The 16,922-nt window shown below is 42.5% G+C and overlaps 2 protein-coding genes across 11 annotated transcripts; both read left to right on the forward strand.

Moving 5' to 3' along the window:
- Positions 1–5,255: 5,255 nt before the first annotated feature.
- On the forward strand, positions 5,256–9,564 carry LOC115112245 (polycystin-1-like protein 2). Its single transcript, XM_029639174.2, has 3 exons — positions 5,256–5,440; positions 6,482–6,622; positions 6,734–9,564. Exons 2-3 carry the CDS (start codon positions 6,544–6,546, stop codon positions 7,051–7,053), a joined length of 399 nt encoding a protein of 132 aa, XP_029495034.1. The 5' UTR covers positions 5,256–5,440; positions 6,482–6,543; the 3' UTR covers positions 7,054–9,564.
- LOC115112237 (polycystin-1-like protein 2) lies at positions 9,227–16,659 on the forward strand. 10 transcript variants are annotated; one of them, XM_065011940.1, is made up of 7 exons: positions 9,227–9,315; positions 9,649–10,600; positions 10,776–10,835; positions 10,934–11,070; positions 11,229–12,193; positions 12,323–12,653; positions 14,553–16,659. In XM_065011940.1, exons 5-7 carry the CDS (start codon positions 11,980–11,982, stop codon positions 14,572–14,574), a joined length of 567 nt encoding a protein of 188 aa, XP_064868012.1. In that variant the 5' UTR covers positions 9,227–9,315; positions 9,649–10,600; positions 10,776–10,835; positions 10,934–11,070; positions 11,229–11,979; the 3' UTR covers positions 14,575–16,659. The 10 variants fall into 10 exon arrangements, 9 of the variants coding, with proteins under 9 accessions (XP_064868012.1, XP_064868011.1, XP_064868007.1 ...); XM_065011939.1 differs by having other exon boundaries at positions 9,229–9,315; positions 9,579–10,600; XR_010461572.1 differs by lacking the exon at positions 9,227–9,315 and adding an exon at positions 13,341–13,488 and having other exon boundaries at positions 9,660–10,600.
- Positions 16,660–16,922: the final 263 nt, after the last annotated feature.

A 16,922-nucleotide genomic window follows, 5' to 3' on the forward strand; every position in this document is an offset into this window, starting at 1 on the left:
TAGGGGCTTTACCCTATGACAGAATGCTATTGCTCACATATAAGCTTTAATTATATATCATTGGAAAGATTGACAGCTATCCATCAGACACATTTTTGGAATTTTCAGGTCAACAGAAGTTTAACCTTTGACCTAAAGGGTATTTAACAGAATGACCTGTATAAATTGCTTTAAGGAAACCCTGACACATTTTAAACTTTGACAAGTGGTTCTGAAAGGTCATGAAATTACCTTTCAAATTATATATAATATAACTTTGAAAGCACTAGCTACAACTATTTTTTAATAATCACCCATATTATGCCATTATGTGAGAGATTTGGTGCCTCTATCACCAAAGATACAATTTAAAAACATAGTTGCCCCACTACATGGAATTCTATGGCTAAGCTTCCGACATTATAATGAATGTCGGAAGCTTATCCATAGAATTCGATGTAGTGGGGCAACTATGTTTTTGAATTGTAACTTTGGTGATAGAGGCACCAAATTTGACATACACAGCTAGAACAGGGTTTTAACCAGATTTGTAGATACAGGGCCATCACAGGATTCAGGTGTGCGGGTGTGTGTAATGAGACAAGACAGTCTGGGGTTGATGGTAATGAATCCAGTTCAGTGACACCTAGAAAGCCAGTGACGTAGACCTCCGAAGCTGGTGAATGAGCAGCAGTACCGGTGGGATCCGTGACAGCTTCCAACATTCTTTCATTTATTTTTTACCCCCTTTTCTCCCTAATTTTGTGGTACCCAGAAGCCAGCTGCACCAATGTGTCGGGGGAAACACCGTGCACCTGGCAACCATGTCGGCGTGCACTGCACTCAGCCCGCCACAGGAGTCGCTAGTGCGCAATGGGACAAAATCCTTATGGGAAAATTAATGGGGATGGAGGGATGAAAGAAAGAGTGATAACCGGAGAAAGCTCCAATTGCTGCACTGCTATCACACATTTTCCAACTCTAGGGACATAGACCTTTAAAGAAATCACTATGAGACATCGCCACCCCAAGTGAGCCCGACCGATCCCCCGCCCTGGCTCATGGACTAGTATGCACACTCCACACAAAAGTGCACGCATGTACGCACACACATGCCTTTTCAACTATGCTTGCAAAAGATAACAGTTCGTGTCACAACAATGTCTCAGGTTATCTAAATGCCAAATTATCACGCAATTCTTTCAAACACTGATCATGTCTGTTATCTTTAAACACACGATAAGGCCACACACATTCAGGCATCTGGGAATAACACATTTAATATGTTCTGTTATTATCTCAGTGCAATTATTGTAGCCTATTAAGATTCATGTTGAGATGATGTAAGGCAACTTGAGTTTAATCCCAAAAACTCCTTGGAGTTTATAAAATGTATCCAAATGGAAAATGCATTCATCCACCATGGCCTGGATTCTCTTTAGTCAATTAGAAAATGTAGAGCAGGCCTATACTTTGGACCTAAGTTTATTTGCCTTTATCTGTGCACATAATTAGCTATGTGTGTTTATGGTTTTATAGAGGTCAATTCTACTGTCACTGATTACCACATAATACAGCTGGTCTAGAGCAGCACTTCCCAAACTCGGTCCTGGGGCCCCCCCCATGGGTGCACGTTTTGTTTTTTGCTCTACCACTACACCGCTTAATCAAATAACCAACTCATCATCAAGCTTTGATTATTCGCATCAGCTGATTATTGTGAGGGCAAAAACCAAAACGTGCACCCAGGACCGAGTTTGGGAAATGCTGGTCTATATATGGTCCCATATACGCCAACATTCTTTCATTAGATTACATTTTCATAAACAAGGGACCTAAAACTGAATAAACTTTAAATGACATGATACAGTGGCTTGCAAAAATATTCACCCCCCCTTGGCATTTTTCCTATTTTGTTGCCTTACAACCTGGAATTAAATAGATTTTTGGGGGGATTATATCATTTGATTTACACAACATGCCTACCTGTCACGGTCCTCATAATGAGGAGACCAAGGTGCAGCGTGATAAGCGTACATAACTCTTTTAATGAAAAGAACGAACACTGAACAAAACACCGCTATATGACTAGTGCAAACAGGCAACTAAACATAGAATAACAACCCACAAACTATCCAGGGAATATGGCTACCTAAATATGGTCCCCAATCAGAGACAACAATAAACAGCTGCCTCTGATTGAGAACCAATCCAGGCAACCATAGACATAAAAACACCTAGACTAGACAACCCCATAAACATACAAAAAACCCTAGACAATACAAAAACTACACAAACCACCCTTGTCACACCCTGACCTAACCAAATAATAAAGAAAACAAAGATAACTAAGGTCAGGGCGTGACACTACCACTTTGAAGATGCAAAATATGTTTTTATTGTGAAACAAACAAGAAATAAGACAAAAAAAACAGAAATCTTGAGCGTGCATAACTATTCACCCCCCAAAAGTCAATACTTTGTAGAGCCACCTTTTGTAGCAATTTCAACTACAAGTCTCTTGGGGTATGTCTCTATAAGCTTGGCACAACTAGCCACTGGGATTCCATTATTCTAGGCAAAACCGCTCCAGCTCCATCAAGTTGGATGAATTCTGCTGGTGTACAGCAATCTTTAAGTCATACCACAGATTCTCAATTGGATTGAAGTCTGGGCTTTGACTGGGCCATTCCTATTTATAGTTGCTTTAGCAGTATGCTTAGGGTCATTGTCCTGCTAGAAGGTGAACCTCCGTCCCAGTCTCAAATCTCTGGAAGATTGAAACAGATTTCCCTCAAGAATTTCCCTGTATTTAGCAGCATCCATCATTCCTTCAATTCAGACCAGTTTCCCAGTCCCTGCCAATGAAAAACATCTCCACAGCATGATGTTGCCACCACGCTTCACTGTGAGGATGGTGTTCTTAGGGTGATGAGATGTGTTGGGTTTGCACCAGACATATCGTTTTCCTTGATGGCCAATGAAGTTCAATTCTATCTGACCAGAGTACCTTCTTCCATATGTTTGGGGAGTCTCCCACATGCCTTTTGGCGAATACCAAATGCGTTTGCTTAATTTGATCTTTAAGCAATGGCTTTTTACTGGCCCCATTTCCATAAAGCCCAGCTCGGTGGAGTGTACGGCTTAAAGTGGTCCTATGGACAGATACTCCAATCTCCACTGTGGAGCTTTGCAGCTCCTTCAGGGTTATCTTTGGTCTCTTTGTTGCCTCTCTGATTAATGCCCTCCTTGCCTGGTCCGTGAGTTTTAGTGAGCGGAACTCTTTTGGCAGGTTTGTTGTGGTGCTATATTCTTTCCATTTTTTAATAATGGATTTAATGGTGCTCCCTGGGATGTTCAAAGTTTCTGATATTTTTTTTATAACCCAACCCTGATCTGTACTTCTCCACAACTTTGTCCCTGACCTGTTTGGAGAGCTCCTTGGTCTTCATGATGCCGCTTATTGGTGTTGCAGACTCTGGGGCCTTTCAGAACAGGTGTATATATACTGAGATCATGTGACAGATCATTTGACACTTAGATTGCACACGTGTGGACTTTATTTAACTAATTATGTGACTTCTGACGGTAACTGGTTGCACCAGATCTTATTTAGGGGCTTCATAGTAAAGGGGGTGAATACACATGCACGCACCACTTTTCCCTTTTTATTTTTTAGAATTTTTTAAAACAAGTTATTTTTTTCATTTCACTTCACCAATTTGGACTATTTTGTGTATGTCCATTACAGGCAATCCAAATAAAAAATCTATTTAAATGACAAAATAGGAAAAACGCCAAGGGAGATGAATACTTTTAAAAGGCACAGTACTGACTCACACGCAGCACCTAAAAAGAGACATGTTCTTATTAGTCAAAACAGGCAGAAGGCTTGTCGAGTTCACCACACTAACACATGTATTTTCCTTTAAAACTGAGGATGTCAAAAGTCCAGAAGAGTTGGGCATGACCGTCGGGAGACAAGGCCACTGTCTGGGTCAGCGGTTGATTGAAAAGTAATCTCACAGCAGTACCAATGTTGATCATGAAATTCTTGGCCCTGTAAAGTTTAATATGTGGTATAAATATAAAGAGTCTCTGTATTTTGGACTTTGATAACTCGGATGTTCTTTATCTGGTTCATTGGTTTGTTGCTGCCAAACCTGTATAAAGTTGATCTACACCTGCAAGCTGCAGTGTGTTACATAAATGACAGCCTTCAGAGGCACCCATTATTACTGTTGACAGAGGGTCCTTCCCTGAGGGCCTTATTGCAGACCATTCACTATATCCCTGTGGTCTGTTGGTTTGTACACAAGGATTATGTCCATTGGAACTTCACAAAGAAAGTGCAGTCAGCCATAACAGGTCATTCTGTAATGTCAGTCCCCTTTAAAGACACCATGTCAGCAGGCTGCCTGTAACAGTGAAGATGGACATTACTAATCTCTCTGTGTTGCTCTTGATGGCTCTCCTCTTAAGCCTGTCTTGTGCTGAGGTTGAGATAGCACCTCTATCCTGACCAGAGTACCAAGAGGGCTTTAACTGCTCCTGTTATGAGTTTGTGGCTCTACCACGTTCCTTCCTCAGTGCACAGGGTTGGTGTGAGCGAGGTGGTGGACACCTGGCCTTCATTCTAAATATTGATACACAGCAATTCCTACAGAAGCACCTGCAGCCAGAGCAGGACAGGTGGCTGGGTCTGGCACCTGCCTCCCCAAACCTAACACGGTTGCTAAAGGTAAGAGAGCAGCCCATTCAACTAAAGTGGGCATTATTTGATAACACTAATGCATTAGATCCTTTGATCATGCAAAGGATCTCCAAAGGGTGGGAGTAGAGTGCATTGTATTCAGTTGAGCAGAAATTGTACAGAAAACCGTTACATTTCCACTGGTCCCCCAACCTAAGACAGATGCTGGGCTTGTTGACTCCCACGTCAGCTGGCCTCTTGCTGGGAGATTTATAATGTATTAATCTCAAACCATTGCTAGGAGACCATGCCACATTAAGATATCTCCTTTTAGCAGCTAATGAGGAACACTTGTCATTCAATAGTGTCTTCAATATGCTATTCAGTCCTTTGATTTTGTTCTCATCCCTCACGAGAACGCAAGCTATCATAGTATTTATCAAATTAACTAGATAGTACACAGTAAGCATGTCAGGTTGAACATCTAATATTGTGGGAAAATAATACTTTATTTCCTCTATTTTGAAGAGCAGGTGTTCCTAATGTTTTGTACCCTCAGTGTATATAGAATATAATACTTTCATTGGTGTTTGTGCTGTAAATCCTCAGGTCCTCTCTCCTGGCTTGATGGCTCTCATGTCAGCTACTCTAACTGGGTGCACGACCCTGATCCAGGGGCTGGCTGTGGTCACATACTGAGGAGCTCAGGGTTTCAGTGGGAGGCAACAAGCAACTGTAGCCAGGAGCTGCACTTCATCTGCCAATTTGGTTTGTATTTGATGTGTGTGTTTGTGAGGCAGAGAGTGAGGAGTGCAGCTGGATATAACTTTTAATATTGTAAAACAAACACAGCTGTAGCGAAGGAGAGAAATGCACTAAAACAAAATTCCACTTGAGGAAGGAGCTATTGTATAATCAACATAAAATATGTCTTTATCACACAGGAAACCACAGTACCTGAATAAAAGAAAAGCCACTGAGTATAGCCTTTCAATGGAAATTATGTGCTTTGGATGTAAAAACAATACAAAGAAATAGAAATACAAGGTAGTAAATATTGACCTTCGCATTTAAAGTATTAAACTGTTTGTGCTCCTGAGCTTGTGTTTCATGCATGAATGGCAGACATTTAGAGTAGGCATTGTAATAAGGATCCTCTATCTAAACCATGTGTACTGATACACCTCCCATAAATGTAATGGCTTTTGTACAACTCAATTCTAAAAAGGAAGACAGCCTAATGATGAAAACGATCATGAAAATCACATATAATTCACATTATTAGTAGCACTTTCTGTAGTGACAAAAGCAGGCCTACAATATATGCCCCTTATTATCTACACAGCTAATCCCACTCTGTTACAGTATGTACTATGTAAAGTGATTTTCCTCTCATGCAGTATATAGGAAGCAGTGGTTGTTGTGTGGCCTTCAGACAGTACCTGTACTATGTGCTTCTCTGCTTGATTCTAATCTCTCTCCCTCTTATCAGTTGGATTACACAACTAATCTTTAGTCGACCACAATGTGAAAAATGGCACAGCATCATCAGCCAATCAACTGTAGTTGTCCCTCAGACACATTCAAATAATACAGTAACACACATGAAAATACATGAAATTCAAATGCAGAATGCAATGTGATGCATTTCAAATTAAACTAAACAAAAATACCCAAGTAGGCCATTAACTTTGTTCTAGTTTGGTAAATTTCAGTTCTTGAATTTGAAGACATTGGCAAGCTTGAGCGGAGACTAGCATCTAGCACACACAGTCATATTCATCACCCAGCTGTGTCTCTGGTCCACAGTCCAGAAAAACGTCACCATTCAGGAGCCCATCAGGGAGTTTGGCGTCATTAAGTGCTATAGCATGAACCAATCAACAGATGGAGCAAACTGCAAGGCCCTGTATGGCAGTCCCCTTCAAATCCAGGTTGAAGTAGAAGCTGGTAAGTAAAACCAACATGAGCAGAAATAAAAGCATCTGGTCTTACATTTCCGAGAGTACAAATCTTGGTAGAATGAGACAACTTTTCTATCTACGAATGTGACCTACAAAGTCCACCGTGGTGAGATGTTGGTGGCCAATTCATCAGCAGTCGGAGGAATCGTCCCCCACAACATCACAGTGGGATCAGAGGTGGAGCAACAGCTGGGCTCTGGCTGCCACCAGCTGACCCTGCATGCCTCTAACGGGGTCTCGGTCTTGGGCGTGTCCACTGAGCTGCAGGTGTGTCTGCTGGAGCCTGTGGAGGGCCTGCTGGGATCAGTGATGGCTGAGGAGGGAGAGTATCCAGACTCAGACCTCTATGTTACTGTCTCCCTTCTCTTCCAGGTGTCTGGAGCCAACGGCAGCATCTCAGAGACCAGAGACATTTGAAAACAGAAGCATGCAGGTTTACAATATCTCAACCAATATCTCTACTCAAACTGTCATCCAACAAACCTTACTCAGAGATTAAAACAGTGACTGACGAAGATACCTTTTTTTTTTTAGATTCTTTATAATATTATTGTGTATATTATTCATATCAACTGTTTTGTTACATGATATTTGCAAGTGAAAGTCAGGTTCTGGATTGTCTTCTCACACATGGATGTGGGGAACACAGCAGTGTGTTCAGACCTCAGGCAGGATGGCTATGCAAACACAGTATGTTAAATAGCTAAGAATTACAAAAATATATACTGTCTTTTTCTTTTTCACTAATGTGAAGTAATTATTTTCCTGCAGTTTTTCTTCACATATTTGTTTTCATCCCCAGACAGAAAAGCATATGAGAGTTCGCCGGGCCTACACCTTGAGAATTACTGCCAGTCCAGAAACTGCCAGTCAAGACACTGAAAGCGTCAAACTTGAGGTAACTGGCTTAGGAGGACTATCTAATGGAAAGCAGAGCAAATTTGAATGGGAATGCAGTAAGTACCAGTTAGGGCCTTTAAGCCACAGGGCTGTTGAAGAGAACCCTCTCACCCCACCCTATTCCAGTATTAAATTAAAACAATGACTGTAAACTTTGTTTCATAACATCCATTTTCGGTAACAATCTTAATCGTTTTTTTCACTGTTTACTCAGTGTCGTGTCTCGTCTTTTTACAGCATGGCCTTATTGTGGTGTTTTCTAACCATTTTCCCTTTCCAACTCCAGTAGAAGAAGACTGTAAGGGTAAGGGAAAATGCAACGATAAAACAACGGACAAGACTTGTTTGATTGAAAAAGACAGTCTTCCAAACCCTTTCGAGCACTTTTTCTGTGAAGAGACGGATTGGCAATGGGAAATGGGTTGACTGGATTTAAACATTGCGATGCATCACGGTTACTCCAACAAAATTCACCAACTTTAGAATTTGGTAATATGGGGATAGGCCTAAAATAGTGAAGTGAATATATATGTCATGCTATTTATTTCATGGCAACTCCTATCAGTATCATTATAAAATTGGCAATGACAATATTATACAAATTGCTATTTAAATATCACTACAATTCTAGTATCATCATCATAATCATCCTTAGAGAAGTACAAGTAACTTCCAAAATAAAGGAAACACCAACATAAAGTGTCTTAATAGGGTGTTGTGCCACCACGAGCCGCCAGAACTGTTTCAATGCACCTTGCACAGATTCTACAAGTGCCTGGATCTCTACTGGAGGGAGGTGACACCAATTGTCCTCTATAAATTCCATCATTTTGTGTTTTGTTGATGCTGGTGGACAACGCTGTCTCAGACGCCACTCCAGAATATCCAATAAGTGTCCAATTGGTTGAGATCTGGTGACTGAGACAAACACACACACACACACACACACCTTAAACCCTGTATGCTCCTTTGAGACTCTTTCAAAGTCACTGACATCTCTTCATCCAGCCATGGTAGCCAAAATAATGGGCAACTGGGCATTTTTATACATGACCCTAAGAATGAAGGGATAATAATAATTGCATAATTAACTCAGGAACAACACCTGTGTGGAAGGACCTGCTTTCAATATACTTTGTATCCCTCATTTAATCAAGTGTTTCCTTTATTTTTGACAGTTACATGTGTTGGACATCATAATGCTTTTGGACTGGCCTAAGTGGCCATACAGAATGTTGATAAATATCTGGAATGAATCGAGTTAGAAATTATTTAGCTTAAACTATTGACAGATTTGTAATCCTTAAGTGTACAACAGGGTAATGACATTAGCATGTTAATTGACTGATTTAATTAGAATTCAGAAGTAAATTGGTCACATTTAACATGAGTTGCTCTCATGCCTATGGAGCATGCTGTAATTACACTAATAATAATGTTGCATTAGTTGCCCAATAATGACATAATAATGTATGTATTGCTTTGTTATTACAAAGGTAATCTGTTTCTGGTACAACACTGTTACTATTACCATTTGTATGATAACAATAACTGTCCATTGCTATGTATTTACAAAGCAATAATCAAGTTACTATGTTACAAAATGTGAATTCAATGTTTTTAAGATGATCTATTTAATGGTAAAAAAACAGTACCTATATTCTTTCAGTTGCCAGGATAATTGTAATACAGTGGATGTAAAATGTACAATTAAAATTGGACTGTAACTCCAGTTGCCCAAAGGTAATTTGGCATATTGAGGACCCAAAACCTTCAACAGTAAGTCTGAGATTCCTTTATTGTTGCATGCTGAATGCAATCATATTTTTTATTGGTATCAAACCAAATTTTATTTGTCGCATACACCTGTTTAGCAGATGTTATTGCGGGTGTGCCGAAATGCTTATTTTCATGTGTGAATGAGTTTCGTTAGAGTGCATGAATCAATTTATTGACTAACCCATGTTGTCTAATTTGGAGTTGACATATTGTAGATAAATAAAAACAAATTGATGCATAAACCCATTATTTTTGGACTGCAGGTGATTGACTATACAATAGCCAGAGTTCAGGGTACACGAGGACAATATTTTGAACTCTGTGGTCTTCTAGGGTGCCCTGCAAAACTGTTACAACAACGCAGGGAAAAAGCCACTTAAGGAGAGAAAAGATCAAGATGGTCAGAAAGAGTACAAAGTCAGCAAAGCAAGCTTCAGATAGGCTTCAGAATCTCCATGTGATAGTATATGGTGAGTATCTATTCCTTGTATTCAATTCCAAAAACACTATAAGTACAGGCTAAATGTTTGGTTAACTCAGTTGATAACAGGATGTCCTTCAGATATGCTGAACTTGCATCAAACTGTTCTTTAGCGTATCGACAGAAAAAAAGTCAACAAATTGTCATATTTAGACATTTTCCCGACTGATCAATTAGACATCGCTTTTTCTGTTTGAGATATTTATAGGAGCTGATTTTGGACTGATTCATCCTCAGACAGTATGGACCTAATGTAACATGTTCACGAGTGGAAATAAGATATCAATATCCCTTTATATCACCGTTGTTTAGATAAGGAAACGTTTGAATATGCCAGGTACACCATTCAGATACCAGGTGTTACGACACATGCTATATATTTTTAGGTAAACATCTGCGCTGCAATTCTGTAAATAAAGTCACGTTAATCTTTCTACTTGTTGGGGAGCAACTACAGCTGTCGGTAAGGTGACTGTTACAGAATTGAACACAAAGACTCGTGGAAGTACCACAATCACCACTGAGGTTTTTAATCTTATATTTTACAAATGATTTAATGTATGGTCTCCGTCTTGCCTTTCATCTCCATAGTTCACATCCATTTAGTAATTGGAGCACTCATTTAATTGTTATCCCCCAAGGTGCAGCCAGCCAAGTCCGGTACCCCAGTGCAGGAGCTCCAATCTGCAGTGTCGAACACAGTGGCTAATCTACATAAGCAACCCAATAAGCTCCTCTACAAGCTTTTCCTTCCCTCACCTGGGTGCTGATGTCCTTTCTCCAGAGGAACCAGTGGATGTGTGAGTAAGTGTGCATAAGGGACTATATACTATATTTATGTATTATCATGAGTCAATGTGCATGAGAGGGATTTTCATTGTGTGAATTGTTTTTTAAAAACGTGTTAATTTTGTTGACGAATAATTAGGTAGTGCTTTTAAACCCTCTCTCTTGATTCACTATTTCCCGCTTGTTACAGATGCTGAGTTTGAAGAAGAACCCATTTTCATGGAGCGAGAACAATATTACCGGCACTCCTGTAGGTCATATTGAGTTCACCTGGCAGCAGCTGATGATTGGAGTTCAGAGTTCAATCATAATGTTTCTAACTCATCTCCTCATTGTGAGTATCTTCAGAAACACCCGCCCCTGAGAGACGAAGCCTGGAAAGCCCAAGGCAGAGGTGTCCAAGCAGGGGAAGACTGGCAGTGTCTCCCTCACAGCCTTCGTCCCCACAGAGGGACAGAGAACTCACACAAGATACAGTCATCAAGGTAAAATAAGTCAATATATTAATATTCCAATTGAAGCCAACATATGCCTACGATAAAAACGAATTTTAGATACTGTATGTCAGTCATGATTTGTAAGTAGACAATTGTAAGTGTAATCTCATCCTGACTGTCTTTATTCTGTATTCTCACCACATTAGAAAGGCTGTTAATGTACTGTATTCTCTCGGGACATAAAGAAGATTGCTATGAAGAGCAAGGCTATGAAGAGCCCCATTCCACACCTGGAGTTAGAGATGAAGCCTGGACAACAAACTGATATCAACTCTCTGCTCTCTCTGGTGGAGGACATCATCCGGCAGCAGAACCGAGCCAGTGGAGAGTTCTACACTGATGCCTCCAAGAAAGAGGGATCGCTCGTTCTCTCATTAGAGGTAGCCAATCTAAAGTATTAGTTAAAAATGTTAAACTCTGTCTGACCCACATATTTCCTATGCAGCTCTGTTTTCAGAGACCAGCCTGTGTGGGAGCCCTGAGAAGACTGGGGATGGGAGCCAGAAAAGGAGCAACAACAGCCAGTATCTGTACAGGCAGCTACACCATGTAGAGAAGGAGTTGAGCCTACTGGGACCCTCTCGTTCCCCAACCCAGACAGCTACTGCCGGGCAGTGCAGCAGGTCCAGTGCATGAAGGGACTGCTAGAGTCTTCCAGCCTGGGATGGGAACAGCTGGCTCGAAGCCCAGGCCAAGCAGAGAGCAGTGATGGGGACAGTGGCAGTAAAAAGCGCTGTCAAGGCGGGCTTCCCTGGTGGTTTGCGTTCATTGGCTGGATTCTGGTGTTAGCCACCAGCGGAATATCAGGATACTTCACCATGATGTATGGGTTGACCTATGGGAAGGACCGCTCTATAAGGTCGCTTTTTCATTCACTGCACCTATTGGTTAACATGCATGTTCAAGGCCTATGATTCTGTTGCAGCCTACATGGGGTTCATGTGGATGTTGCTCCTGGTGGCATATGGCCAGCGGGACCCTAATGCTTACTTCCTGACTCAGCACATTCGGCAGAGTTTCAGCCAAGGGATCTCAGACAGCATGAGTCACAAAGATGTGTTAACCTGGGCCAATACCTCCCTTCTCAGCAACCTCTTCGGAGAGTACCCAGGTAGGATTCTCTAAAGAGGATGTTTATTTCAGAGAGAACATTAATTTCTAGAAAGTTAAAGAGAACATGTATAGCTGGAAGCGTGCTAGCGTTTTATCTTTTGGTAATTTTTTGCATGCTGTGTTATAGGTTTCATCACTGATGGGAACTCCAAACTGGTTGGTAATGCCCGACTTCGCCAGGTGAGGGTGCAGAAGAACTCCTGCCGCATCGCCCGCTCCATGCGCCAGGCTGTACCTGACTGCCATGCTCCACACTCATGGGAGGTGGAGGACATCGGCTCCTATGGGCCAGGCTGGAACCGCTCTGCGAGCGAAAACGCCGCAAAGATCCTCCACAGTCCCTGGCAGTACCAAACCCAGGCCAGACTCAGAGCCCAACCCACCTGGGGCAGTGTGGTCCTCTACAGGGGAGGGGGGTTTGTGGTGGACCTGGGCCCTGACTCACAGAATGCTAGCAGGTAAGCTCACAATTACCAATGCTTCAAATTTATCACAATTATCATACCATAGCAAATCGATTCCGTCTTGTGTAGTGAGAGGGCCAGATTACCGATGAGGCACGCAAGGAGATTGGTGGCCCCCCAGATAGCATATGATATCAATACATGTAGAATAGCAGGAAATTATCTTTAAAGCTGCAAAACATTTTCAGCCTCATGACAAATTGTTTAGAACAGCATTCCAAAATTGCTCATTATTTTGACACAAAATGTTGAAAATATATCATGTGTGTGCATATGTAACGGATGTGAAACGGCTAGCTTAGTTAGCGGTGGTGCGCGCTAAATAGCGTTTCAATCGGTGACGTCACTTGCTCTGAGACCTTGAAGTAGTAGTTCCCCTTGCTCTGCAAGGGCCGCGGCTTTTGCAATGTAACAGTATAACTTTAGACCGTCCCCTCGCCCATACCCGGGCACGAACCAGGGACCCTCTGCACACATCAACAACAGTCACCCACGAAGCATCGTTACCCATCGCTCCACAAAAGCCGCGGCCCTTGCAGAGCAAGGGGAACTACTACTTCAAGGTCTCAGAGCAAGTGACGTCACTGATTGAAACGCTAATTAGCGCGCACCACCGCTAACTAAGCTAGCGTTTCACATCCGTTACACTCACCCCCCTTTTGACCTCCTCCTTTTCCGCAGCAACCAGTGATCTGGGTCAACAGCATCAATGTAACAGTATAACTTTAGACCGTCCCCTCACCCATACCCGGGCGCGAACCAGGGACCCTCTGCACACATCAACAACAGTCACCCACGAAGCATCGTTACCCATCGCTACTACTTCAAGGTCTCAGAGCAAGTGACGTCACTGATTGAAACGCTATTTAGCGCGCACCACCGCTAACTAAGCTAGCGTTTCACATCCGTTACATATACAGTGGGGCAAAAAAGTATTTAGTCAGCCACCAATTGTGCAAGTTCTCCCACTTAAAAAGATGAGAGGCCTGTAATTTTCATCATAGGTACACTTCAACTATGACAGACAAAATGAGGGGAAAAAATCCAGAAAATCACATTGTAGGATTTTTTATGAATTTATTTGCAAATTATGGTGGAAAATAAGTATTTGGTCACCACCAAACAAGCAAGATTTCTGGCTCTCACAGACCTGTAACTTCTTCTTTAAGAGGCTCCTCTGTCCTCCACCCGTTACCTGTATTAATGGCACCTGTTTGAACTTGTTATCAGTATAAAAGACACCTGTCCACAACCTCAAACAGTCACACTCCAAACTCCACTATGGCCAAGACCAAAGAGTTGTCAAAGGACACCAGAAACAAAATTGTAGACCTGCACCAGGCTGGGAAGACTGAATCTGCAATAGGTAAGCAGCTTGGTTTGAAGAAATCAACTGTGGGAGCAATTATTAGGAAATGGAAGACATACAAGACCACTGATAATCTCCCTCGATCTGGGGCTCCATGCAAGATCTCACCCCGTGGGGTCAAAATGATCACAAGAACGGTGAGCAAAAATCCCAGAACCACACGGGGGGACCTAGTGAATGACCTGCAGAGAGCTGGGACCAAAGTAACAAAGCCTACCATCAGTAACACACTACGCCGCCAGGGACTCAAATCCTGCAGTGCCAGATGTGTCCCCCTGCTTAAGCCAGTACATGTCCAGGCCCGTGATAATGCCCTAGAAGCCGGTGTTTGGAGGATATATTAGCACAGTTGGCCAACACCCATGCCAAAATATCATCCAAACACCGGCTTCATGGGCATGGGTATTGTCATTTAAACAATACAGTATCAACTACCCCATTTAACAGTGACCATTGGCTATTGTAGGTGTATTAATGTCAGACCAATATACCAGATTTGACTGATCTTTTTTTTGTTTTTACAGCCCTCAGACGAAGAGGAGATAGTGGATCTGATGCTGATGAAGTTCTGCAGCTTGTTCGGGATCAAATATAAGAAAGAAGATAAAGAAGAAAGTAACAGTCCCAACAATGCAGCTGTTACTAAGAAAGGACCCTCCACTATATCCTCATAGATGCTTAGTTCTCAGTAAAGATCTGCCACTCTGTATGAATTGATATTCAAATCAAATCAAATTGATTTATACATCAGCTGATATCTCAAAGTGCTGTACAGAAACCCAGCCTAAAACCCCAAACAGCAAGCAATGCAGGTGTAGAAGCACGTTGGCTAGGAAAAACTCCCTAGAAAGGCCAAAACCTAGGAAGAAACCTAGAGAGGAACCAGGCTATGTGGGGTGGCCAGTCCTCTTCTGGCTGTGCCGGGTGGAGATTATAACAGAACATGGCCAAGATGTTCAAATGTTCATAAATGACCAGCATGGTCGAATAATAATAAGGCAGAACAGTTGAAACTGGAGCAGCAGCACAGTCAGGTGGACTGAAGACAGCAAGGAGTCATCATGTCAGGTAGTCCTGGGGCACAGTCCTAGGGCTCAGGTCCTCCGAGAGAGAGAAAGAAAGAGAGAATTAGAGAGAGCATATGTGGGGTGGCCAGTCCTCTTCTGGCTGTGCCGGGTGGAGATTATAACAGAACATGGCCAAGATGTTCAAATGTTCATAAATGACCAGCATGGTCGAATAATAATAAGGCAGAACAGTTGAAACTGGAGCAGCAGCATGGCCAGGTGGACTGGGGACAGCAAGGAGTCATCATGTCAGGTAGTCCTGGGGCATGGTCCTAGGGCTCAGGTCCTCCGAGAGAGAGAAAGAAAGAGAGAAGGAGAGAATTAGAGAATGCAAACTTAGATTCACACAGGACACCGAATAGGACAGGAGAAGTACTCCAGATATAACAAACTGACCCTAGCCCCCCGACACAAACTACTGCAGCATAAATACTGGAGGCTGAGACAGGAGGGGTCAGGAGACACCGTGGCCCCATCCGAGGACACCCCCGGACAGGGCCAAACAGGAAGGATATAACCCCACCCACTTTGCCAAAGCACAGCCCCCACACCACTAGAGGGATATCTTCAACCACCAACTTACCATCCTGAGACAAGGCTGAGTATAGCCCACAAAGACCTCCGCCACGGCACAACCCAAGGGGGGGTCGCCAACCCAGACAGGATGGCCACAACAGTGAATCAACCCACTCAGGTGACGCACCCCTTCCAGGGACGGCATGAGAGAGCCCCAGTAAGCCAGTGACTCAGCCCCTGTAATAGGGTTAGAGGCAGAGAATCCCAGTGGAAAGAGGGGAACCGGCCAGGCAGAGACAGCAAGGGCGGTTCGTTGCTCCAGAGCCTTTCCGTTCACCTTCCCACTCCTGGGCCAGACTACACTCAATCATATGACCCACTGAAGAGATGAGTCTTCAGTAAAGACTTAAAGGTTGAGACCGAGTTTGCGTCTCTGACATGGGTAGGCAGACCGTTCCATAAAAATGGAGCTCTATAGGAGAAAGCCCTGCCTCCAGCTGTTTGCTTAGAAATTCTAGGGACAATTAGGAGGCCTGCGTCTTGTGACCGTAGCGTACGTGTAGGTATATACGGCAGGACCAAATCAGAGAGATAGGTAGGAGCAAGCCCATGTAATGCTTTGTAGGTTAGCAGTAAAACCTTGAAATCAGCCCTGGCTTTGACAGGAAGCCAGTGCAGAGAGGCTAGCACTGGAGTAATATGATCACATTTTTTGGTTCTAGTCAGGATTCTAGCAGCCGTATTTAGCAGTAACTGAAGTTTATTTAGTGCTTTATCCGGGTAGCCGGAAAGTAGAGCATTGCAGTAGTCTAACCTAGAAGTGACAAAAGCATGGATTAATTTTTCTGCATCATTTTTGGACAGAAAGTTTCTGATTTTTACAATGTTACGTAGATGGAAAAAAGCTGTCCTCGAAATGGTCTTGATATGTTCTTCAAAAGAGAGATCAGGGTCCAGAGTAACGCCGAGGTCCTTCACAGTTTTATTTTATTGGAACTGCTTTCATTTATGTTGCTCAATAGGAGTATTAAAACACGTTATATCAAGACTTTTGCACCACTTGTACCTTTATTTGAGTATTTGAATGGTTACAACTAAGTTGTATTTTCAAATACTATTTTCAAATACCTGGGTTAAATGCATGAGAGTGTATAATTTATAATCGTCAAGTAGGACAGTCAATATGTTGGTAGAATTTCGGCAAACTAGTCCTCCGATTTGCTTTGTTAAAATTCCCAGTTACAATAAATGCAGCCTCAGAATATGTGGTTTGAGTTGGGATGTAAATGGCCGTGGCGATGACGGAGGAGA

Source organism: Oncorhynchus nerka, linkage group LG27, assembly GCF_034236695.1.
Source record: "Oncorhynchus nerka isolate Pitt River linkage group LG27, Oner_Uvic_2.0, whole genome shotgun sequence".
Taxonomy (NCBI): Eukaryota; Metazoa; Chordata; class Actinopteri; order Salmoniformes; family Salmonidae; genus Oncorhynchus; species Oncorhynchus nerka.